Source organism: Pteropus vampyrus, unplaced genomic scaffold, assembly GCF_000151845.1.
Source record: "Pteropus vampyrus isolate Shadow unplaced genomic scaffold, Pvam_2.0 Scaffold347, whole genome shotgun sequence".
NCBI lineage: Eukaryota > Metazoa > Chordata > Mammalia > Chiroptera > Pteropodidae > Pteropus > Pteropus vampyrus.
The window spans coordinates 989,515-1,015,162 of record NW_011889128.1 but is presented as its reverse complement, the minus strand read 5'-3'; the positions used below and the strand labels follow the sequence as shown (position 1 = coordinate 1,015,162).

The 25,648-nt window shown below is 49.7% G+C and overlaps 1 protein-coding gene across 7 annotated transcripts; it reads left to right on the top strand.

Annotated features, from left to right (window-relative positions):
* Nucleotides 1–3,877: 3,877 nt before the first annotated feature.
* On the top strand, nt 3,878–25,600 carry FBXL19 (F-box and leucine rich repeat protein 19). 7 transcript variants are annotated; one of them, XR_002776910.1, is made up of 11 exons: nt 3,878–4,102; nt 4,735–6,485; nt 7,753–7,953; nt 9,307–9,450; nt 9,572–9,658; nt 9,751–9,969; nt 10,478–10,639; nt 11,759–12,270; nt 18,997–19,160; nt 19,257–19,410; nt 20,068–22,336. XR_002776910.1 is itself a non-coding variant. In XM_023522480.1 (11 exons), exons 2-11 carry the CDS (start codon nt 7,777–7,779, stop codon nt 24,045–24,047), a joined length of 2,025 nt encoding a protein of 674 aa, XP_023378248.1. In that variant the 5' UTR covers nt 3,895–4,102; nt 7,753–7,776; the 3' UTR covers nt 24,048–25,600. The 7 variants fall into 7 exon arrangements, 5 of the variants coding, with proteins under 5 accessions (XP_023378248.1, XP_023378249.1, XP_011376934.1 ...); XM_023522480.1 differs by lacking the exons at nt 4,735–6,485; nt 20,068–22,336 and adding exons at nt 23,547–23,765; nt 23,869–25,600 and having other exon boundaries at nt 3,895–4,102; nt 19,249–19,410; XR_002776909.1 differs by lacking the exons at nt 3,878–4,102; nt 20,068–22,336 and adding exons at nt 23,547–23,765; nt 23,869–23,981 and having other exon boundaries at nt 5,568–6,485.
* The last annotated feature ends 48 nt before the right edge of the window (nt 25,601–25,648 follow it).

Below are 25,648 nucleotides of genomic sequence, written 5' to 3'. Positions count from 1 at the left end.
CATAGAATATTTGTCCTTTTTGTGTTGGCTTTTTCACTCAGCATACTGTTTTCAAGATTCATCCATGTCATAGTATGTATCAGAACTTCAGTCCTTTTTAAGGTTGACTAATATCCTATTGCATGTATATATCAGATTTTATTTATCCATTCATTCATCCATCAATGGACACTTTGTTTCCACCTTTTGGCTCTTGTGAATAATGCTGCTATGAACATGGGTGCACAAGTATCTATTCCAGTCCCTGCTTTCAATTCTTTTGGGTACATATGCAGAAGTGGGATTGCTAGTTCATATAGTAATTCCATGTTTAATTGTTTAATTAACTAATTACACATTAAATTAATGTTTAATTTATTGAGGACCTACCATACTGCCTTCAACAGTGGCTGCATTATTTTACATTCCCATCAGCAAGGCACAAGAATTCCAATTTCTTCACATCCTGACCAATACTTGTTATTTTCTTTCTGTTTGTTTTTAAATAATATTCAGCCTAAAGGATGCAAAGTAGTATTCTCATTTGGTTTTGATTTGCATTTCCCTAATAACTAATGATATTGAGCATCCTTTCATGTGCTTATTGGCTATCTGTATATCTTCTTCAGATAAATGGCTATTCAAGTCTGCAATTCCATTCTTAAAAATATACCTTTAAAAAACTAATGACTTTATTGTTTTGTTAAAATGATACCTGTTCATTATAAAAGTTCGAGCAAACCAGAAAAGAACCAAGAGGAAACCAACCCCCCTATTTTACCACCAGAAATAGCTGTTACTATATTAACATTTGGTGAACATCATTCTAGTCATCTCATAGGTAAATAGAAAAAAATTTATAACAATCAATTTATACTATATGTCCTATTTTAAAACAAAAACATTACATTTAACTTTATTTAAATTTAACAAGAGAAAAAGAAATGGATGTGACTACAAGAACAGTGGAACTTCAGATAAATGTTTCTTCACTACAAATAATATATTTCCTGTAAGATTTCTTTAAGATTAAGAAAAAAGATTTTAAAAAAACATGGAGGATGGACTCATTATTATTAACCACACGTTTTAAAAGTAGTTATGGCTAGTTGACTTCCTGCCACATTAGCTACTTCCAGTTAATTCTTAATATTTCTCTCACTCTCTTCCCCCACATACAGATTTTTGTTGGTTATATTACTATTTTGTTTACTGTTATAGCATTTATAGTATATTCTATTCAGAAACCCTGATTTCCTTAATTATTTAGTCTTAGATTGATATTTAAATATTTTCAATGATAACCAACAATCATTTTTATTTCGACTCATCTCTTGGTTGGCTTCTTCAAGAAAGGATCATGCTCTTTCCATTCTACTTAGAGAGGAATCCATTCTTCTCTCTAGTTCATACGGTAATGTAATGGGAAACTTTAAAAAGTATTTTAAAATGTTTAATTATGACTATATATATATATATTCTGTAGCCACATACATTGCTGAGCATCTCACTTCTGAGACAGATCTATGCAGTGTTTTGGGAGCCTTGTTTTTTGTGAATACTGGCCCCAGGGCTGACCATCAACCTCTCACAGAGGCATTTTCTGTTCACTTGCCCACCATAGTTTAGCATAAATCAGACTCCTCTCCAGTTTATGTGGATATAGCTATACCATGTGACAACAAAACAACTCACTCAGTGAGTGTCTTATAGTGGGTGCTTGCCAGAAATCTTCTATATGGCAGCCCTAACTTCCCCCAGGATCCACAGGAAGCCATGCTGCTCACAAGCATTCTAGGCACGTGGAGTTTCATTTTCTGCCTCTTTGAAGTTACATAAGGCTATGGACTGGTCAATTCAACACGAGCAGAACTGCCATGTGTCACATCTGAGCAGAAGCTATAAAATCCAAGTCTTCCTCACCTCATCCATCCATGGTTGGATAGCGATCATAGAAGCTTAAATCAAGATGGAGCCCCTTCTCTCTGCCTTATTCCCTGAGTGACCAGAATGAACAGACCATCCCACTAACCCAAGCTAGACATGCAGCATGAGCAAGCAGCAGACTTGGGTGTTATTTGTTACTGTAAGAGAACCTAGCCCACTTGACTGATTTAGAAGCTATGAACTTCTACAGAGATCTAGGAGGAAGAACAGGCACTGTTAAAAAGGAACCTCAGGATAACTGGGCTGCTCCGATTCCTGAATTCAGTGCGCTCATTTCAAGGCTGCAGATAGGTCTGAAAGCAGGCAGGTGCCCTCGTTTCCTTTCAGCAGCTCCTCATTGGAGCCTGAATGATCCGACCCATTTCTAAAACTAGTCTGCAGCCCCACAGCCCAGGCCCTCACATAGGAAACCAGACCTCTTGAGCCATCCTTCTAAAGGTTCTTAAACAAAATGCATAAGTAAGGTTGTCAGAAAACAAACATTTTTGTACAAATGAAACCACGCTCACGGGTGCTATATTCCCTGAGTTCACCTGTCTGAGAAGGTCAATCATTTTTGTCAACATGGCTGGATTATAGTATTTTTCAACTCAGGTTTTAAGTATGCAAACAATATCCATTCATTATAAAATTTTCAAACTGTAGAGTAGGTTATAAAGTGAAAAGTAAAAGTTTTCTTTCTATCTTTATATGCGATCTCACTCTGCCATCGCCTTACCTACCCAGCTGTGGGTACAGGCACAGTACTTGGCACTGCAGTGCTATACAGTGTAATAAATGGCCTTGGTCCTCAATAGGCTTATTTTGGTTGTCTTGGTTAATGGAGTGGAGTCAATAATGCTTACATTAGAACTGAAGCAAGCTAGGTGGGGACTGTGTTGAACTGTGAAATACATGTCTCATCCAAAAGGGTCAGCCACAGCTCAGCTCCAGCTGTTTCTTGTTCAGGAATGAAGGCTTATCGTTGCTAGATTTCAGGATTTTGAGTGAAAGTGGAAATCTATTTTTGCATGAGAAATTCGTTGTTGCTATGCCAAACTAAATGCACACATGGGCTGGATTTGATCAGTATGTGGATGTTGCAGTAGTTATGATGGGCTCTGGAGTATTGGGTTTGAATCCTGACTCTACCACTCATCTGTTCTAAATTCCAGTTTTTTCATCTATAAAGTGGGATTCTACCTCACAGGATTCTTGAAGATGGAATGAGATGCTGAAAGCACATAACATGTGACATGAACTCCTCATAAAACAATCTAGTGGAAGAGTTAATAAATTAATCTCATCTGAGAATTACAGGAAGGCTTCGATGGGACAGTGACATTTAAACAGATATCTGAAGGATGAATAATTAATTGGGTGCCGACAGGAGGAGAAGGGCAGCACAAGCAGAGGAAGCCCTGAAGTAATCGTGCAAGCCGAAGCTAAAGCAGTGAGAACATACAGGAGACAATCCTTTGGCAACCAAGGATTTCCTGACGGCTAAAGTGTGAGCTAGAAGGAGGCTCTCAGTTCAGCCTGAGGCCAGTCCCTGCAAACTTAGGACTTCACACCATACTTGCCAGCGTTAACTTCCTCTGACAGAAAAACCACACCTACCAAGTCTTCCCCAGGGCCCTCTAACCTTCTCCTCTCAAATACAGGAGAGCGAAGTCCTTGGAGTCAAAAGTGAGTAGTTTTCCAGACAGAGAAGGAAGATCAAGAAGGCGGGTAAGAAGGCACAGAAGTGGGAAGCAGTACCATTTGCTTTGGCGGCTGAGGTGTCTTAAGGGGATGCCTCCAAGGCCGGCTGGAGACGAGGCCAGGCAGTATACAGCGCCTACTTCAGGTTGAAATAGGAACTGTCAAGTGGAAAATGGGCGCCCCCTGGGAGCAGTGCTGGGGTAGTGGACGCTGGAGGACCAAGCTGAGGAGAGGCGGCTGGACGGCGCGCGGCGGGGCGGGTTGGGGGGGGAGCGGGGGGCGGGGAGGGTGCGGCTCAAATTGGGATAGCCTGCCCGCCAAGATTTTCTTCTCACAGGAGCGCACTCCTTCCGGCATGATGGTTTCATGGGATCCCAGAACAAGTGGGCTGGAAGGAATCTCGAAAAAGGAACTACCAACACGTGTCCCGTGTCAGGCCCTGATCTGGGCACTCTCGTGAACATTATCTTAACACTCCTAACTCTGCTTTGAGGTAGGTATCTTTATCCCCATTTTTCAGATGGGAAAACAGAGGTTTGGTGACTTCCCACGTAGTAGCGGGGATTTTGACTCCAGAGCCTTTTCCCTGGAGCCCTCACGACTGGGAAAATAACTGATTCCCCGAGGTATAGGGGAATAAGCATCGGGTGTGAGGTGTACAAGCTTTCCAAGGGACAACACCATGACGGTACTTTCCGACAGAACCACGCCTCCCTTGTCGCGACAACACTGATTACCGTTGCTTTCCTTTAAGAGCCGTGCCCTGAAATATTAAGTCTTCGCCACATAGGGTGGTGGACATTATATGTTTTGGGATCGTCCTGACTTCTCCTCACTTGCACTGGTCCCCACTAGTGACAGAAATTTTCTCCCTCCACTAGCAAGTGAAGGTGTGGGACTACATTTCCCGGCAGGTCGTTGAGAAGGGGGTGGCAGGAGGAGGAGGAAAGACTCGGTTTCCGTCGGCTCGCATTTTCGCGTGTCCGCGGAGAAGCACATTTCAACAGCCCACTTCCTTTCTCTGTAGTAGTTAAAAGAAGGGACTACGTTCCCCAGCAGGTGTTGCCGCAGAGGGAGAATGGTCGGCCGCCATCTTTACTGTAGTCCTTTCCCCCATTTCCGCAGGGAATAGCCTTAGCGCGTGGACTACAAATCCCGGGTCGTCGTCTCTCCTTCGGCCGCCATCTTTGCCGGTAGTCCCCGCCCCTTTTCCTTCCCATTGTCTCGACCGAAGAGAATAGGAGCCAGGAAGACTGCAACTCCCGTCAGGCTCTGCGCCGCCGGGAGAGGGAGATTTCGCTATTACAGGAGAGCGAGTTGCCCAAAGTGGTAGAATAAGGCCACAGGGAGACGCTAAGTAGCCTGCCATCTTTATGGTAGTCTCCTTATCTCCCGGTTCCGTCATTATTAAGGAACACTAAAAGGCTAAAAAAACTACTATTCCCATCGCACCTCGTAAGATCGACTACTAGTCAGGTGTACGCCTCTCTTCCGCCATCTTGCTTGTAGTCCTCGTTCCTTCTCACCTTTCCATTGTTCCTGACGATTAGAAATGGCAGCGGGATGGCAGCAGATGGACTGCGACTCCCGTCAGGTACCACACACGCGGAGAGTTGTGGACAGGAGGGCGTGAGAGTGCCTGCGAAGGAGGTCGGGTCGGGGGAGAAGGCCATCTTGTTTGTAGTCACCATTCCCGCTCCTTCTGTATGCTCCGCAACGGGGAGCTTCAGGGCAACTGGACTATAACTCCCGGCAAGCTCGGCTCCTGGCTTGGCACGCCTTACGCCATCTTGTTCGTAGTCCCCGCTGTCCCCAGCGTTCCATTGTTCCCGCGGTAGCACCCGTGTCTACAGGACTACGACTTCCGTCGTGCTCTGCGCGTGTTCGTCCTGGAAAGTGGAGTGGTGGGGGAAGAAGGGGGCAGGGGGCGGGGTTCCTCTGTAAGAAGGAGGGAGTAAAGAGGAGGAGGAGAAGGGAAGGAGAAGGGAGGGGAGGGGAAGAGAGGAGGAAGGAGGAAGGAGCTTAGGAAGGATGAGAGAGGCGGTCAGGGCCCCGGGCCGAAGCAGCGCGGGGCCAGGGGACCAGGGGGGCTGAGGCACCGCGATTGCCCCCTCCCCCTTTCCCTGCCTCCTTCCATCCCTTCCTTCCACTCTCCTGCTTGAGGAAGAGGGTTTATTCAAATTTTATTTAAATCCCTATCTCTTGAGGGTTTGGAGGTGGGAGGGGGTGGGAAGGCGGGGGCGCGCGCAAGCTGGGGGGGCGGGGCTGGAGCAGCTTCCTTCACCTCCCTTCGCTCGCCGGGTAGCCGTAAGGCAAGGGTCCGCAGTCCAGGGGCGGGCACAGGGGAGGGGGGCAGGTTACAGGGACCCCCCCCTCCCCGGGAACCGGCGGTGGGCGGGGCTTGAACCCCGGAAACAGTGGGGTGGCTCAGGCCTGGCCCTGGACCCCTGGGCAGTGGGGGCCAAGACGAAGCCAGTTAAAGGGTTGGGGGCGCTGGGGAGAGGTGGGGTGGGAGAAGGCAAGCTGGGACTCGGACCCCGGACTGAGTGGGGCCCGGGCAGAGGCTCAGCACCCTGCGCCCGAGAAGCCCCCGTTGGCCTGGGGGGGCTGAGGGACTGAGCCCCCCAGAGCAGGACCTCCCCCTGGAAGGGCCGCGCCGCAGCCCGTGGGAGGGCCTCGCCCCCGGCGCCCCCTATCTCCACTCGCCACCGTCCCGGCCTCCGCCGGAGGGAGGGGCCGAGCGCCCTCGGGGGGCCGTGGACCCCGGCGTTCAGAGCGTTCCGCGCCCCGCGCCGCCCGGCCCCCCCGCCGCCGATGGCCGCCGACCCGCCGGGAGCTGCCGAGAAGGGAGAGATGGCTCCCGGGACACGTGTGAGGTGGGTTCATTCGGCTCCTCCTCACTCCCAGACCTGGGCAGCTCCCACTCCCATGCATACTCAGCCCGGGCTCTCTCAACCTTCCCCGCCCCCAGCCTCACCCTGTCTTTGCTCCAAACTCATCTATAGTCCTTCATCTTGTTACCTCTCAATCCTGGGAAACTGGCCTTCCTTCCTAGACCCTGCTGCCCCTTGCAGACCCCCATCCCCACCTGCAGTCGCCACCCTCCAGGCCCCTCCCCTGGAGCGCTGAGAGCCCCCTTCCCCACCCCCATAGATGGGTCTAGAAGTCTCTGAAAATGGGAAAGCTGGAGTAAGACTTGGTCATGAAGAGACCCTCGGGGCATGCTGAGTCCTTGTGGGATCTTGGAGAATCTGATTTCCATGGCAAGGGGAGCCGGAGGGATTCTAGACAATTAGGGATGGAAAGCAGCATGGGAAGCTGGGGGTGGGAGCACACATAGGAGCCCATCCTGAGTTCTGTAAAGATGTCAGGCTGGATTCTAGAATCCCAAGCCAGGGAATCTGGGAGATTGCCCAGGTTGACCTGAGAGATCCAAGAGGAGGATGTCTTAGAGCAGAGGGAGCTCTGTGGAGAACAGAGGAATTGAGTGGAGGAGCAACTCTGAAGCTGCATGGTGGGGAGTGTCTCAGAGCCCTGGAAGTTGGGCAGCAGAGTGAATCTTTAGGGATGGAAGGGGTAAAGATCCCATTGGATCTGGTGAAGATGTTTAGGCTTTGGGTAGTAGTTGTGTGTGAGAGAGAGGAGGAAGAAAGAAAGAAAGAAAGCTTCAACCCAGGAATCTGTGGGTGTCTTGGGGGTAAATCTGGGTAATTTTAGGTTGGGGAGAGTGTGAAGTGTAGTACATTTGGATAACGGGAAGAGTTGTGACCTTCTAACATAACTCCACAACAAGGAGCCCCTGTTTCCGAGAAGCTTTGATGTGGGGCGGTCAGTGGAGAGGCTAGTGTCCCTTTAATTCTCCCTGGGCTAATCAAGGAGGTTCTGAGGAAGTGTCAGAGGAGTGAAGTCAGGAAGCCAGTTCTCAGGCTCCCAGAGGAGCCAGCCAGGTGAGCTGCTTGGGAGAGAGAGGCCTTGAGTAGAGAGAGTGGTTACCCCCACCCCTTGCAGGAGAGGTGACCTTGTTCCTTGTCTCCCTAGGTAGGAGGGCGAATTCTGACTGCTTAGAAATGGGGGGAGCTGCCAGGAGTTTCCCAGGTCAGGGCCCCACTGGGCCCACCTGACCCTGTCACCATTTACCCACAGCCCTCGGCGTTGCTGACGCCCCCAATGTCGTCGAGCAGCCGGGGGCCGGGGGCCGGAGCGCGCCGACGCCGAACCCGCTGCCGCCGCTGCCGGGCCTGTGTGCGAACTGAGTGCGGGGACTGCCACTTCTGCCGAGACATGAAGAAGTTTGGGGGGCCTGGGCGCATGAAGCAGTCGTGCCTGCTCCGGCAGTGCACTGCCGTGAGTTTTGCCCCCACCTTGGGACTCTGGGTGCTCTTCCCCAACTGGCCTTAGCACCATTCTGGGGTGACTGGTGGCTGATTCTTAGGGTGTCCTGTAGAGTTGCTGTTTGTTTACTCATTCATTCACTTGTTTGTTCAAACATCCATCAGGCTGATTTTTGTCTTCAGCTCCAAGCTGGAGGCAATGTTAGGACACACTGAAGAATCCAACCTAGTCCCTACCTTCATACTTTTCCTAACTTTCGGAGACACAGTCTCATAGAAAGCCTGGCCCTTCTCATTCTTCTCTGTAGAGTGTCTGTGCACAAGACCCACCTCCAGAGCTGGCCTCTGTGAATACGTCTTAGCCTTCTTTGGCCTCTTTCTCACCTGCCAGAGTGGTCTTGGATTTGAGGCCAGGCTTACCCTTTTTGTGACCTTGAGCAAAATCACTTTGAATCTCAAGGTAACTTCTCTGTAAAATATTTCTTTTGCTGAGTTGTAAACAATAGCACTGGCACACAGTAGGTATCAGAGGAACATGGGTTTCTAACCAGCTGTCCAGAGAGCAGCCCTTCCCCAATAGCCATAGCAGCCAGCCGCATCCTGCGTCCCCCTCCTTACACCACCACCTACATTTTCCCCTCTAGCCACTCTTTCCTACTTGGTCTCTTCACCCTACAGCCCCTGTCTTCCTTTGTCCTTCAGTCCTTGCCTCCTTTCCTGTTCTTTCTTTCTCCTACCTACTACTTCTTAGAGTCTGTCTCGCAATGTTCGGCATCCCTGATATGACTCAGTATTACTACCATCCTTCCCAGACTCATGTTGTCCGAAGCCTGCTCTCTTATCCCGAGGACCAGCCTTTAGTGTTCTCAGATATCTTGCCAAAACTAGCTTCATTGTGGGGTCCAGAGCAACCCTTGGGCTGCCCATTGAGCAAACTCAGAATTATCCCAGGCTGCTGTCAGGTCCTCTCCAGCTCTGAGTATTATTGTTATATTTGCCAGTGGTCTCTCTCCCTTCCAAAGCCAGATACAATTTCAGGGTCACACAGGCCCTGGATCCAGCTACAGCATTCACAACAGTGAGGATAAACTATGTATCGAATGCCTCTCTTGCATTATCTCAGTCTTAGAGTAGTCCTGCATGGGAAAATTCTTAGCCTCATTATACAGATGGAGAAACAGAGACATAGGGTGTTAAATCAGTTGCTCAAGGTCATACTGCCAAAAAAGGAAAAAATTCAAGATTTGACCCACTTTGGCCCATAGGTTCTGAACCGCCTCTAGCAGCTGGCCACGGTTCCCAGAAGGAAGGGTCTTTCTCTTTTTGCTTGTTTTTGGGGTCCCTGATGCCCCCTTTCCCCCAACAGCCCGTGCTCCCACATACAGCTGTGTGCCTCTTGTGTGGGGAGGCTGGGAAAGAGGACACAGTGGAGGGAGAGGAAGAGAAATTTGGTTTGAGCCTCATGGAGTGTACAATCTGCAACGAGATCGTCCACCCTGGCTGCCTGAAGGTGATGGCCCTGGGGACCCTGGAGTCTGGGATAGGGGAGAATGTCAGGGATCAAGGAGGTGGGGAACCCTTTCTCTGAGTTTACTGACACCATACATCCACTCCCTGCCCTCTTCCTACAGATGGGGAAGGCTGAGGGTGTCATCAACGCTGAAATCCCTAACTGCTGGGAGTGCCCTCGCTGTACCCAGGAAGGCCGGACCAGCAAGGTAAGGGCAGGGACGGGGCTGGATGCTAGGCTCTGGGTAGGCAGTGGGCTGGGAAGCTGTGCAGAATCTCACCCCAGTTTTCATCTCCTTAGGATTCAGGTGAGGGACCAGGACGCCGCAGGGCTGACAACGGCGAGGAGGGTGCCAGCCTGGGGAGTGGATGGAAGCTGACGGAGGAGCCGCCGCTTCCACCACCCCAGCCCAGGCGCAAGGGCCCCTTGCCTGCTGGGCCGCCCCCAGAAGACGTGCCTGGGCCCCCCAAAAGAAAGGAGAGGGAGGCAGGGAATGAGCCCCCTACCCCAAGGAAAAAGGTGAGCCAGGGAGCATCCTCACTAGGTCCAGCTCAAGGGAATCTGGGAGCAGTAATCCTGTCCCCTTTAGGGAAGCCTGGGCCAGAGAGGCAGTGCTCCATTGGTTCCCCCACCCCGAGGGGTTGTTGAGAGATGCAGTTTTCTAGGTGTTAGGGGGAGGATGGGGCATGCTCAATGTGGAGGAGAGGTACAGGTGAGGGGCAACTGGCACTGGACAGGGAATCTTTGGGAGCCCTGGGTATTTTAGGAAGTAGGGAATGAGCATGCTCAAAGCTGCTACAAAGGAGGAAGGAGGGGCTGGAAAGGGCCTGAGGGGGAAGAAAGAGATGAGAGCATGCTCAGTGAGCCAAGACACTGGTTAGAAGGTGAGCATGCTCAGAATTCTCCTTGAGGTGGGGGCTTCTGGGAATTGTAGTCTAAGAGGAGGACATGGATCTTAGTTTTGTGAACAGTGAATGGCTAATGGGGTCTCCCTCCCTTTCCCCATATCTCCCCCTTGCCCTGGTAGGTGAAAGGAGGCCGAGAGAGGCACCTGAAGAAGGTGGGTGGAGATGCCTGCCTCCTCCGAGGATCGGACCCAGGCGGCCCAGGCCTTCTGCCCCCCAGGGTTCTGAATCCAAGCCAGGCTTTCTCGTCCTGCCACCCTGGGCTCCCTCCCGAGAACTGGGAGGTGTGCCGGGGATCACCTTCCTCTCCCTCCCCCTCCCACCATTCCTTGCCGCACCCTCCATCCCGGAGACAGAGATCTGTCATTTCCTGCTGACCTTGTCCTGTCCTTGCCTCACTTGGCCACAGTGGGCATCTGGACCACTGGGAAGAGTGGAGGGGGAGATGGGGTTGGAGCCAGGACCCTGACTTTCCAAGAACACTTGAGGGTATTATCTGACCCTTTTACCTCATCTTTCCAAACCTTAAAGGGAAAAAACCAAGTTCATATACCTGCCCAGTGACTCCCTGTGTGGTCTTAGCAAATTGTCAGCTGCTCTGATAGTCAGTTTTTCATTTTTGAAATGAAGATGATACTGCTTTCCTTATCCACCTATCCCACAGAACTGTTTAAATTTAATGAAATGAAATGAGCTTTGTAAATTATAAAATTTACCTCAATTTAAGGAAAATGAAGCCCAAAGAGGTTAAAAGATTTGCCTAAGGTCACACAGCAAAGCTAGAATTCAGATGTCACTTTGCACAGATACAATGCAAAGGTCTGCCTGATTGCATTTAAATCCTACTTCTGCCATTTGTCAGCTTGTAACCTTGGGTGCTTAATCTCTCTGAGCCTCAGTTTTCTCGTATCTAAAAAGTGACCCAGGTTGCCACTTCATTCAAACACTACGAGGATGTGATGAGTCAGTGAGTATGGAGTGTTCCACTTGGGGCCAGATGATCTTTGTTATTCTCATGTTACTGAACAGACACTTAGAATTATCTAAGCCAGCATCCCATGTTGTAGATGATGAGGCAGAGGCTTCCCAAGGTCACACAGAATTGATAGTCAAGCCAGTACTCAAAACTAGATTTCCTACTGTTTTCTATAGCTCATTGTTTTTGGAAATTCATAAGCAATTAAAATCCATAAGGCATTTAATTATTTGAATTAGCACCTTCACGTGACAGATAAGGAAACAAGTTCAGAGAGGGTCATGGCTTGGCTGATGCCTCACATAGTTCAGGAGCACAGTCAGGGCTGGAACTCAGGACTGTCCCTTGGGCTATTTACTCCCCAGGGGCAGGGCGGTGGGAAAGTGTGTGCCAGGCCTTAGAACAGTCTCCCTCTGTCTCCCTGCAGAAACCAAAGCCACCTTTGGCCTCTGCTGAGGGCCCAGCGGTGCCGTCCCCATCACCACAGAGGGAGAAGCTGGAGCGTTTCAAGCGGATGTGTCAGCTGCTGGAGCGGGTGCCTGACACCTCCTCATCGTCCTCGGACTCGGACTCAGACTCCGACTCATCGGGCTCATCGCTGAGTGAGGATGAGGCCCCTGGCGAGGCCCGGAATGGGCGACGGCCAGCCCGGGGCAGCTCAGGGGAGAAGGAGAACCGCGGAGGGCGGCGGGCTATACGCCCAGGCAGTGGGGGGCCCCTCCTCAGTTGGCCCCTGGGCCCCGCCCCACCACCCCGGCCCCCGCAGCTAGAACGGCATGTGGTACGGCCCCCACCTCGAAGCCCTGAGCCTGACACCCTGCCTTTGGCTGCTGGATCCGACCACCCCCTGCCCCGTGCTGCCTGGCTTCGTGTCTTCCAGCACCTCGGGCCCCGGGAGCTGTGTGTTTGCATGCGAGTCTGCCGGACTTGGAGCCGCTGGTGAGTGGCCTGGACAGGTCTAGGTTCCATGCTGACACTCTCTTCACTTGCTATGTGACCTGCAACTGGTTCCTGATCTTCCTTGGTCACTGTTCTTGTGTTGATAAAACTTCTGTAGTATGTATATATTATGGCATGATACTTCTGTATTTACTATGCACAGGCTGCTTTCCATTTTTGAGCTGAACTTTGTGAGGTTTCCCCTTTTACAGATGAGGCTGAGGTCAAGGTCGTGTGGAGAGGAAGCAGTAGAACCAGAAATTGGAACCCAGAGGTCTTCTTGCTCCAGAATCTTTCCTCTTAATAACTTATTTATGAGTGTTTAGTATGTGCCAAGCATAGTGCTGACCGCTATACATGTATCATCTCATTTGCTTTTCTTACTCCTGGGGACAGTCTTATTGGTCCCATTTACACGTAAGAAAGCTCTTTGCTGAGGTGGCCCCTGCCCTCTTAGAGGCAGCCGTACTTGGGCCCCGTGACTCCACTTGTAACTTCTTCATGCCCCAGAACCACCACCATCTCCCTTTGCTTTTCCATTCCCGTCTCCCCACTGCTTCTTAAACTTTGTTCAGAAATGTCAGTCATCCTCCCAAGCCTTTGGTCTTCCTCTTTGATCCTGCCCCTGACAAATTCTCTCCCCCAAATTAAATTTGTACAGCACTCCGTTCCCCTCACAGAGCACGTAGAGACTTTCTGCATGTTGATGAGCCTTCATTCGTTTATTCATAAACATGTTCCAATCAGGTACAGATGTTGTGTCTGTTTTATCTTCATGTTCCCAACACAGGACAAAGGGCACTGTAGGTGCCCTAGAAATAATTTATAAATGAGTAAATCAGGCTCTTTCCCAGGCACTTATTGTTGGTGGACCAGGCACCTTGTTGGCTGGTTTGCAAATGTTAGCTGATTTGTTCTTCATAATAGCACCCTATGAGGGAATGAGGGACACCTGAAATCACAGTGTAAGTTAGTAGCTGAACTTCAACTCCAGTCCTTTTCCTTTGCATTCTGGGATTCTGGGTGCTAGGTCATGCCCACTGGTCTCTGTGGAGGCTGTAGAGCTAAGAGGATGGGATTGTGGGCTCTGGAGGTAAATTGCCTGTGGTTCAGTCTTATTCTTCTTCTAATGAGCCATACGTGCCATTGGGCTAGTTTCTTAACTTGTCTGTGCCTCATTTTTTCATTCGTTAAACCAGGAGAACCAAGAACACTTCGTAGTGTTTTTTTTGTGAGCTACTACACCTAAAGAACTGAGGACAGACAGTACCTGAGAAATAGAAACTACCCAATTTTTTAATTGTAATCATTATTATTCACTCAGTTATAGTTACTGGAAGTACAGACTTTTACATCCTCAGACCATAGATCTGTGTCCTAGAAGAGCTCGCTCAGTCAACCTGCAACATAGAAGCAAATAGTTATAACAGTTGCTGGGGATCACCACCCGTGCTTCATGTGGTAGTTGAGGAAATGTTTGCTGAGGCCTCTTCAAGGCCAGCCCTGTGTTTGGCATGTGGGATTCAGAACTGAAGAGGACTTGATTTCTGCCTCAAGGAGAGACTTGTGACCAGAAGTGCCAGAGGCTGGACTACACAGTGACTCCCAGCTTGGTCCCTGGACTCTGGTCCTCATGAGTTCCATCAGCTATGACTCTGGCACTTCCTGGATATATGGCCATAGGTGAACAGCTATACCTATCAAGTTCTCAGCTTTCTCATCTGTAGTCTGAAGTTCATATTAATACCTTGTGAGGATTAAATAAGGTGGTCCTTGCAAAGCATTTAGCATAGAACCTGAAGGGTACTAATCAATAAAATACCAGCTTTTGATAAGATGACGAGGGTAAAGCAGAGCAGAGGCCTGTAGGGTGAGGTACAGTGGGAATAATCAGAAGACTGTCAGGCCTAGGGGCAGAAATGGGCAGTGGGGGTAGAGAACTTTTTAAGAAACAGAATAGCTTGGATTTGGTGACTAAATGGCTATGAGGAAGCAGGGTGACTCAGCTGAGTTTCTGGCTCACAAGCCTGTATGGGCAATAGTGCTATTCTCCGTGCTCAGGAATACTGGAGGAAGAGAGCAGGTTCTAGGGAAAAGTGAAGTGCTCAGATTTGACTTGTTTGGTTTGAAAGGCCTGTGGGCCAGTCAGGAGCTAACAGCGGGATATACAGGTCTGATGCTCAAAAGGAAGATCCAAGTTTATAAACTAGGGACACAGCCATGAACAAATAGGTGGGAGAGCAGGAAGTTATGTTTTCTTGTCTAGTGGCTTCTATCTTCTCTTGGAACTGGAAGGCAAAATGATCTACCAAGGGAAAGATACAATTTTGAGAGTTTTCAACCTATAGGTATGAGCTCCAAGGAAGAGGGCAGAAGGTAGAATGTCAGTATTTGTGAGTTAGAGAAAGTGCAGCCAGAGATTTGGAGATGGAGGGGAGAGGTATGTCCTAAGGAAAAGGGATTGAAGAAGGAGTGACTGATGATGAACAGTGTCAGATGTTGGCAAAAGGTCATGGGAGATCAAAGACCAGAATTGGCGGTTGGATTTTTCTACAAGGAGGCCTTGATATCCTTGGCTGTGCTACAGGGGAGTGAGGAGACCAAAGCCAGGTCACAAGGGGTCAGGGACATCAGCTTCAAGGCAGGGACTCGATCTGTTTGTTTGTTGCTGTGTGCCTAGTTTCTAAGTTGGCAACTGGTATGTAGTAGGTGCTAAACAAAATACTTGTCGAATGAATGACAGTGCGGAAATCAGAATGGAGTGTAGAAAGAGGTGGCGAGGGTGGAGTTGGAGAGAAATTTGTAGGTGGGAGAGCAGGAAGTTGCAGGTTTTCCTGTCTGGTGGCTTCTATCTTGGAATATGTAGGTGAAGTGATATATGAAGAGCAAGGGGGGAGAGGGCAGGCAGAACAAGCATGGAAGAGTTGCTGAGTTGCGGGTAAGAGGGCTTGAACTTTGGAGGACATTGGCACAGAGGGTGGCAAGGAACGGACTTGAACACGGGGTCAAGGCCAGTTGGAGTTGGGAGTAAGTCTTGGAGATGGACAGAGTAGTGAATAGTGGTGGCATCAGGGAGCCCAGATTTTGCAGGTGGGTTATTAGGGGGATGACTCATTCAGGGTCTGGCTGAAGAGACTTAAGGATAAAGTGGATGGATTAGGGAACTTGAACATAAAGCGCCTGCGCACACACACGTCCGCCCGCCCTCCTGATGATGGTATATCTTGGCCTCTTAGTTCTTCCTGCCTCTTGCCTCAGTGTCATTCCCCAGCATAGAAAGAACCTGTCCATGGCTCCCTGTTGCTTCACAACGAACTTTCACAGTCTTATTGGACGTTTGGATGTGAACAGTGCCCCAGTGACTGCTCTAAACACTTCCTCTCTACTGTCTCCCTTCATCTTTGCAGCAAACCTTTGAAGTAAATGCTGCATTTACTTCCTTTTATGGTTTAGAGAATGGAGGCCCAGAGAGGACAAGTGACTTGCCTAAGGTCACTCAGCACAGAAGTGGCAGAGCTGAGATATAGATCCCCATAGTGCATACATTCTTTACCTCTGGGCTCTGTGGCCATGACAATCCAACCTGGCATTCCAGCCTTCCTTGACTTGGCACCCATACTCTAGGCCTCCTCTGCAGCCTTACCCCCTACTTCTAACCCACTCAGAGTTCAGGCTCTTAATCCAGACCAGCTTGATGTAAGCCCTGGCTCTGCTACCATTTGGTAGCTGTGGGACCTTGAACAAATTTCTTAATCTCTATGAGCTTCATTTTCTTTAACTCTCAAAAGGAATTGATGACAGTATTTACCTCCTAAGGCTGTTGTGAAGTTATATGCTTCATGCATAGAACAGTACCTGGCACATAGTAAATTCTTGATAGATACTAGTTGCTGGTGCTATAGTCATCATCGTCATCATTCTCATTATTATGAGATAACAAATTGCCCTTTGTTTCTTCTGCCTTGGGTCCTCAGAGCTGTTTTCTCCCTGTGTCCTGGACCTGGATACCAGTTTTTCCTGATCTGGAATGTACACCCTCTTCCTCTCCTCCCCTTGTGAGAATAATTACTGCTTCCTTAAAGTCTCTCTGGGGGCTTCTGTCCTATTCTTCTCGTTGATCTCTTATGTCCTTTGTCTCATCAGTTACCGTGGACTGGCTATGTCTCCCCCATTTTCTGACTGCTCTGTGCCCAGTGGAGGCTGGACACATGGTATCAGTAGGACCCTCAATGACTGTTGACTGCCACTCTGAGGTTTAAACCCAGTGTCCTGGTCATCGAAGGGCAAAGGGACAAATTAGTTCCAGCCAAGAAGAGTCAGGAGGAGACTTCCTGGAAGAGGAGGCACTAGAACTGAGCCTTGAAGGATTTGGGTTGGTTGGCATTTCCAGCAGCAGAACCACAACATCTACCAAACTTTATTGGCATCAGACAACATTGTGTGTCTATAGGTGGTTTGGTGTGGGATTTATGTAATATGATACAGAAACAGTTGAGGGACTGCATGAGCTCCCAGGGGCAAGGGTTCCCTTTTAGCCATGGAAGGTCCAGGAGGTGCTTCAAGGTGGTGGCCGCAGTTGAGCTTGGACTCAAGACTGGGTCAGAGTGGGCAGAGAAAGGATTTGGATGGAGCCGGATTTTACTGAGTGAAAGATAAAAGGGGTAGGACCTGGGGTAGGGCCTAGGGTAGAAGTTGGGTTTGAAGGTGGTTTGTTTCTTTTTCCTTTTTAGAATCAGAGAGATTTACAAATGATAATTGGTTTAGTGGTTGGAACCAGGAGAATATAGAAGGCCAAAAGAGGAGGGAAATGGAGTTGTTGGATTTTGAAGTATTTATATCTGTGCCTCCAGCATTCCCAAAAATGTCACCCAGCTTCACTGGAGTATGCCTGGTGGTTTTAAGTGGCACAAAAGCATGGCTTAGTCTTTCCATTAATTTTGAAAAGTATGTCTTTCTATTTTGTGCTATTGTATCTTTAACACTTATCTCCTTGTTTAACAAAATGTCTTTAGGTGGTAGTCTAAAGCCACAGCAACACCTGATTAGAATTTAATAGCCCTAGTCTGTTTTTACTGTTCTATTTCTAAAGCTAATATATTTATGTGAAACAATGCTGGTTTTAAGTGCAAAGAGGGATCAAATTAAAGATAAACTCATGTTCTCTGCAGATCAGTGGATAGCAAATGAGTGGAGTTGGGGTCACTATTCCAGCCCAGGGTTCTTGAAGAAAAAGCCCTTTAGAATTGGGGTGCGGGTCATGCCAAATCTAAGGAACAAAAAGAACAAACTAATCAGAAACAGACTCACAAACATAGAGGACAATCTGATGATGGCCAGAGGGGAGCGGGGTTGGGAGACTGGGAAAAAAGGGTGAAGGGTTAAAGAAGGACAAATTAAGAGTTGATAGATGGTCACAGGGATGGGGAGCATGGCATAGGGAATGCAGTTAGCATTAATGTAATGGCTAGGTGGAGAGCCAGAGGAGAGAAAGAGCAATTAGAGGGATTGTTTAATAAACTGTATAAATATCCAACCAATGCACTGTATACTTGAAACTAATAAAATAAAAAATCAATACAAAAAAATTTTTTAAATAAAGAATTGGGGTGTGGACGGGAGGTAAGATTCAGCTTCTTGGGCCCCTCCCCACTCCTGCTACTTCTGAGATAGTTCATTTAGTCCAGTGGGAATTTCTTGACATGCCTTTGAGAACTACAGTAAGAAGAGTTTTCAGATGGAGTCTCAAGCAACTTTAGTGTACCTCAAAGTGTTAATAGATAACACTGGGAGAGGTGAGGAAGGGTTCCCTGGTAAAATAAGTTTGGGAAGCCCTTTTACAGTTACTTCATGTTGGATTAGTCAAGGCTCTTAGAAATGCTGGGATCAAGAAACCTGTCTAACTTTGTTCAGGTCTCATTCGTCTTTATAGCTTCAATACCTGGGAACTGCCAGGTCTTCCATAAACACTGAGTGAGTAAATGAAAAGCTGTAAATGAAGTGTGTTGTGGGGTTGCTCTGTGGAAGTGTGGCACCATTCTTTCATTCAACAAATGTGCAACAGATAACCTACTGTGCACCTGGCATAGTCGTAGGTACTGGGGATACCAAAGGGGAAAAGCCGGTCTGCCCTTGTGAAGCCGACATTCTAGTTGGAAAGACACAATAATCAAATAAGAGACCAAATAGGGCTATAAGTCAAGCCTTGGGCAGCTGGCTATCAGAATGGGGCAGATGTGGATGGATCAAGGGCAGAAATTAGTAGAGGTGATGAGAAGTGCTGACGAGCCAACAAAACTTAGCAATCAGTCCAATGTAGGGGTTGGGTTGCTGATAGATCCCTTTGGTATCATATCAAATACAACATGTAGGGTGTTTCTGTGTGTCTTTGGCAGAATATAAGTTGTAAGGCCCGCAAACCAGAGTGACCTCATTTGATTTACAGCAGCCATGTGGGGCAGGCCAAGTATGGATCATGATCTTTGTTTTCTAAATGAGGCCTCTGGGGCTCAGGAAGAGGAATGGACTTTCCCAGGGTCTTGCATCCAGTCAGTGATGGGCTTGAGCCCTAAACTCAGTGCTCTTGGCCTGCAGTCTGGAGCTTCCTGCAAACCCCCACTCCCCTGCTGTCTGAATGGACCAAGAGAAAACGGGTGAACCATTGAGTGTGGGGAGGATTGTGGACTCCCTGAGAGCTGAGGGCTCTGTCTCCCCTCTTGTGGCTGGCAGGTGCTATGACAAGCGTCTGTGGCCTCGAATGGACCTGAGCCGGCGGAAGTCACTCACCCCACCCATGCTTAGTGGTGTGGTTCGTCGCCAACCTCGAGCCCTGGACCTCAGCTGGACAGGAGTCTCCAAGAAGCAACTCATGTGGCTTCTGAACCGACTGCAAGGTATGGTGGGGTGGTGAGTCAGGCTAGAGCTATGAGGGGGATATACATGGGGCAGTCCTCCTAGCACCAGCTTTCTGACCACCCCCAGGCCTACAGGAGCTGGTGCTGTCCGGCTGCTCCTGGCTGTCTGTCTCTGCCCTGGGCTCAGCCCCACTGCCGGCCCTGCGGCTCCTGGACCTGCGCTGGATCGAGGATGTTAAAGACTCCCAGCTCCGTGAGCTGCTGCTGCCTCCGCCAGACACCAAACCAGGTGTGGCTTCTGTTGGCTCATTTGTAGAATGGGTTGGGTAAGGGTAGGGGTATGAGGCCTCCAAGGTCTCTTTTGACTCATGCTAGGTGTTAAAGGATTGAAGAAAGGGTCAAGATAGAACACTCGAGTTTAAATAGGAAGGCCCTGCTTGGCTGTTGTTTATTCATTCACTCACCTGCTATGTGCTGGGCCCTATGCTAAAAGCAGAGGGAACAGGTTAAAGAATTAGTCCCTGTTCTCCAGGAGGAGATAATTATAAGACTGACGGATGACAGAATTCTTTGAGAAGCCAGGGACTATGAGCTAATAAGTCTCTGGGTATGATGGGCTTTACTGAAGAGCCTCTTCCAAAGGGAGCAGTGGCAATTGCTGTAGAAGAATGTGGGCCCCCAGTGGCCAGTCAGTTCTGTTTGTCAAGAGGAACCAGAGTATGTGTTTTTCTTTGAAATATCCTGGTTTTTAAATAATGGAAATTAATTCAAATTCTTTTAAAAGTCATGTGTGGATCCAGTAAAAATATGGCTGAAAAATAGATTTGATTCCAAGACTCCTTTGCCCTATAGTAAAAAGACAAAGATATTCCTAAAGGAAAAGAGCAGAAAGAGAGAGCCAATTGACTTGGAAAGTTGCGAGGAGGTGGTGTTATCATCTCCCCAGGCAGACCAGCCACCTCTTCGCCTCAGGTCAGGCCCAGAATATGTTGAACACATATTCTGGACCTGGCCCTGTGTAGGACCCTGGAGACCTCAAACTGAATCAGTTCCATTCCTCACCCCAGTCATGCAGAAGAATCAGAAATAGGTATGGCATGATATGGTAAAGACTGGGATTTGGGGGGCAGTGAGAGAAGCCCTTCTTGAAAGGAGCTATTTGAACTGAGTCCTGAAAGAGACAGGTTTTTTTCAAGGGAGTGTAAGGCAGAATAAGCAGTTTTATGGGGCAGGAGTCCCATATTGGCAGAGAGGGATGCTGGAAGCTAAGGCTGGTCAGGTGGGCAGAGGCCTGGTCGCTTTCGGGGTCATACAGAGGTATGGAGTGAGGGCACTGAAGTCTGGAGGCTCCTTGTCTAGCAAGTAGATGGGATGCTCACAATAGCATCCTCTCTGGCCCCTACCAGTCTATTCTCCATACTGAAGCCAGGGAACTATCCAGAAGGACAGGTCTAACCATGTCACTCCTGTGCTATAAACTTTCTCATTGCTCTTCAGTGTTCTTTGGATACCATAGTCACTAAGGCCCGGCGGGGTCTGGTTCCTGCTGACCTGTGCCATCCTGCATTTTAGCCACCTCAACTTCCTTGCCAAGTTCCCTCTAACCCCAAGGCCTTTGCCCACTCTGCCTAGAATTCTCTATCCTCTTTCATCTAATTAACACCTAATCATCTTTGCATCAATCTAAATTTCCATTTCCTCCTAGAAGCCCTCCATGATCCTTTCCCCCACTGAGATCAGAGTCCCTCTTAAACTTTGAGAGCAGTCTCTTCCCAGTATAGCACTGTACAGTTGTGAAATCATTTGATTAAAATCTGTTCCCCCTCACTATGTTCTTAAGCTTTGTGAGGGCAGGGACTGTGTGCTTGCCCCAGCACCTTGCTTTCATAGCTCTTTCATGTATCCCTTCTTCCTACCCACACTACCCCACCCCACCCACTTCACAGTAGTCTTGGAGTAGAGAAGCGACTAGGATTTTTTGCATTTGCTGGACAAAGCACCAGAGGCCCAGAAGGGTTTAGTGACCACTGCCAGTCACAGGCAAAACCAGACCAGAGTAGTCATCTATTGCCCACTCTTAACTGGAATTCGACTGAGCCAGGAAGATTTGGGCATGGGTAAGGGTAGGAATTGGGAACAGTGCATTCCATGAGGTGAGAAAGTGCTTGTTGGCTGGCAGCCTGAATTCGTTTCAATTTAAGCCCATTTATCAGGAGCTTGCAAAGACGAGCCTTCTAGGCCCTTGAAGCCTGTGGTGCAAATTGGCACTCTATACCTACCTTTCTGATCTTGACTCCTTGGTTCATGATTCATTCCTGGGGCAAAAGTTCTTCTACCTTGCTTCTGCCTCTGCTGTTCTCTGCCTGGTGTACTCTTTTCCTATCTCTCCACACAGTCACATCCTTGAAGGCCCAGCTCAAATGCTGCCACCACAGCGAAATCCTCACTGATGCCCCCTTGCCTCACCCAAGCCAGAAGTGCCTTTTCCCTGCTTCCCTCTAATGGCATTTAGCTGTGGCCCATGGTTGAGGGGATCTGTAGATGTATTCCCTCTCCAGGTTCTTAGCTTCTCCAAGGATATATAAGGAGAGCTTGTCTAATCAGGTACCCACAGAGGTGGCCTGGCAGGTAACAAGTGATAGGCTTTGGTGCAGGACATTAGGAAGTAGCACCTATCAACCCAACTCCAGTCAGTCATTATCAGGTGAAAGGGGCAGCCCTGTAATGCCGGATCTTACAGTTTTTTTAAGGAAAAACTCAGTGTCTAAATTCCTTTATTAAAATGTCCTTTTTGTAGTATTAGACATGAAGAAAATTTTTAGCACTATGCAGACTCCATAAAACACTTGGAGTCTATGTTCATGAGTCTGTGACATCCAATCTAATTTATCTAGGGGCTAGGCTGGTGCCTGGGAGGCAGACAGCATTGTGGTAAGTGTTTGGACTTAGAGTCACTGAGGCTTGCTATCCTAGCTGTTACTCCATAATCCTGTGACCGTGGACAGATTGCTTAATGATTTGAGCCTCAGTTTTCTCATCTGTAAACAGGAATGATAATCAGAGAACTTTTCTCCCAGGGCTATGGTTCTTAAAGCATGGTCAGCAGCATCAACATCACTAGAGCAATGGTCCCCAACCTTTTTGGCACAAGGGACCGGTGCTCCTCTGAGAATCTATTTAATGCCTGATGATCTGAGGTGGAGCTGAAGCAGTGATGCTAGCACTGGGGAGCGGCTGCAAATATAGAGGAAGCTTCACTCGCTCGCCCACCACTTAACCTCCTGCTGTGCGGCCCTGTTCCTAACAGGTCACACCCAGCCTAATACTGGCCCCAGTCCCTAGCCTGGGGGTTGGGGACTCCTGCACTAGAAAACTTGTTAGGAAAATAAACTCTGAGGCCCTACCTTAGACTACCTAAACTGTTGATGCACCATAGGCATTTTTTTTTTTTAACCATAATGCAGGAATGTGGTAGATACAATAAGAGGGAAACTTTGGGTACAGAGATGAGCAGTGCGAGCTCTTCTGTCTTCAAGATTGGGGAAGAGGAGGCTTCTGAGCTCAGACCTGGAACCAGGCACACTGGCTAGGCAGAGGACTGAGCACAGGTGGTCACAGGCAGAGTCCGTCAGGGTAAAGTCACCTGTGGAGTTTGAGGGTGAGGGAGAGGAGTTAAGAGCTGAGATAGGGATAAGATCTTAGCGTAACTGGAATGTTTTACCAAGGAGATTGGACTTGTCTGAGGTATCCTCAGAGGGTTTTAAGCAAAGAATGGGTGTTGTCCCACTTGTGTTTGAGAATGGCTCTCTGGATTCCAGGAAAGAGAAGAGAGACTAGAATGAGTGCAGAGGCTGGGGCAGGAGTTGAGGGTAGTGGTGTTGGCTCAGAGTGGTGACAGGGAATGTAGAGAAAGGAATCCATTTGGTTACTTTACTAACCATGGAAGGAGAGGGAAGTGGGAGAGCAGCCTGGGATGTCATTTGTTAGATGAATGATTATATTGAACACCTATGTCCCTTTTGTTGGGGTTAGAGTAAGAACAAGACAAAAAAATTCTTGACTTCTTGGAATTGACATTCTAGTAGGAGGAGAGAAAGAAATATGTATGTCAAATAGTGGAGAAAGGGGGAAACAGTACAGAGAAGGGGTAGAAGTATGTGGAGTGTTATAGTTTTAAGTGGAATAATCATGGCAGGCCTCACTGAGGAGGCATTGCGAGCAGTGGACAGATGAGATGAGGTCAGGTTGTGGGGGTGTTTAGGAAAAGAGTAAGCCAGGCAGAGAGTACCAGTCGAGGTGCCCTTTTATAGTGGGAGCAGGTTCAGGGGTGGTGAGGAATGTGAGCATGGAAACAATTGGTCAGGATGCGTACTAGGTGCAAGGATGGAGTAGTGGGTAGTGCTGACCTCTTATCTGCCTGCCCAGGGCAAACGGAGAGCCGTGGGCGGCTGCAGGGGGTAGCAGAGTTGCGCCTGGCAGGCCTGGAGCTGACAGATGCCTCCCTGCGGCTCCTGCTGCGCCATGCACCCCAGCTGAGTGCCCTGGACCTGAGCCACTGCGCCCATGTCGGAGATCCTAGCGTCCACCTCCTCACGGCCCCCACCTCCCCGCTCCGAGAGACCCTGGTACACCTCAATCTTGCTGGTAAGCATGGTCCCATCTGTTCATCCTGCTAGCCTGTTGGTCCACATGACCAGTGCCTACCCCCTAACTCTCCTGGTATTGGCTACCATTGCCCCATCCCCAGGTTGCCACCGCCTCACTGACCACTGCCTTCCGCTGTTCCGCCGCTGCCCGCGCCTACGCCGTCTTGATCTGCGCTCCTGCCGTCAGCTCTCACCTGAAGCTTGTGCTCGGCTGGCAGCCGCTGGGCCCCCTGGCCCCTTCCGCTGCCCAGAGGAGAAGCTGCTTCTCAAGGACAGCTAGTTGGGTGCCCCCCACCCTCCCCCAGGACTCGTCAGGAGCCTGGACCTCAGGCCTTCATTTCCCCTGCTGGGAGGCCAGATTACCCACCCACCTCATGACTTGGGATTCCTGAGTTCTGACTTGGGATTCCTGCCCAGGGACTCGAGCCTGCCTCCCCATTCTCTACCCCCTGCACTGATATTTCTGGGGGTCTCTCCTTCCCATCCCTTCTCCCTTCCATCTGCTTCATTGTCCATCCCCTGGGGGGGAGTGGGTCAGAGGTACTGGGGGGGTGCTGAGCCAAAGGGATGGTGGGAGGGTGGGTAAGGTGCAAGTTTGAGGAGGGAGAATGGGGGAAGGGTATCAGGATACTGGGAGCCAGGGGCTGGGGAAGGTGGAGGCTGGGCTGGGGGAGGGGGGCAGAAAGCAGACCACCAAGGGTGCAGGGAAAGGACCAGATACTTGGAGTTGGGGGGTGGGGAGGGCAAAAAGGGAAACCAGACGAGCAATTGGGGATCCCAGGTGTCAGAGGTGGGAGTACTTGGGGAATCAGGGAAAGCCAGGGCTGAGTGAGGGGTTGGGGGAGGGACAAGAACAGGTGTGGGGGCAGTAGTACCCCCTTAGGGGGTCACCCCTCTCCTTACTCCCTCCCCAGATTTCAGTTCATTCCCCTTCCCTGACTCCTTGAAAGTCACTGACAATGGCAGCTATTGAGAGGAGTGGGGGCCCGCTGGCCTACCTGCTGTTCAGCGTGGCCCAGGGGAGTGGTGAGGGGTACCCCAGCCCCCTGCCTGCCTCCCCGCTCAATACTTGAACATTCATCTGTACTGAAGTGTTACTTGAACCTGGGGAACCTTGGACCTAGGGGAGCCACATTGAGGGGCCAGGACCAGCTTGGACTGAGACTGGACCAGTGGGTGCCCAGTTTGGACTATGCCACTCCCAGGCTCTCTCTTGCTTTACTGTATTGAGCAGCTCCACCCACTTGACCTGAGGTGGGGTGGGGTGGGGTGGGGTGCCAGCCCAACGATGGGGATGATGGGACTCCTCCAGCTTGGCATTTCCCATTCTTTCATCGTCATGGAAACTTGTATCCCATTTGCCCAGGGAACTGCCACTCCTGGTTGCCATGGAAATAGCAGCCAATGGACACGGGCCAAAGCCACCGTTAAGGCTAGAAATGGCCCCTTTTGGTTGCCATGGGAACTTAGTAACACTCTTGCCCTGCCTCTTCCTCCAGTGTGAGGGCGGGGTTTGGGGAGCCAGGGCCCGCCCCTCAGCCCAGGCCTGAGGCGGCGGGGGTGGGGGGTGGGGGGTGCTGGTATGTACCATGTAGGGGAGGGGGGAACTATCCACATACCTCAGGTAACTGGGAGGTGCGCGGGTGGGGGGAGGGACTGGGAGGACCAAAGGCCGAGGGGAGGGGGTCCTGGGGATCACGAAAGGCTTGAGGATGGGGCCGCTTGGGGGAGGGGGAGGAGGCAGCCTGGCTGGGGACAAGTGGGGGACCCAGCCGGGCTGGGCCCCAAATCTACAATACGGTTTGCTATAAAACTCAAAATCTTACATCCGGGGCCGCTGAGTTCCTGTGTGTGTGTGCGGCGTCTGTGGGCGGGGATGGG

Excerpts from the sequence above, each read along its gene's own strand:
- FBXL19 (XM_023522480.1), top strand. The coding sequence starts at position 7,777 with ATGTCGTCGAGCAGCCGGGGGCCGGGGGCCGGAGCGCGCCGACGCCGA. Across the intron at positions 10,640-11,758 it reads TCCCTCCCGAGAACTGGGAG|AAACCAAAGCCACCTTTGGC; the intron begins GTGTGCCGGGGA and ends GTCTCCCTGCAG. Across the intron at positions 19,161-19,248 it reads GCTTCTGAACCGACTGCAAG|GCCTACAGGAGCTGGTGCTG; the intron begins GTATGGTGGGGT and ends GACCACCCCCAG.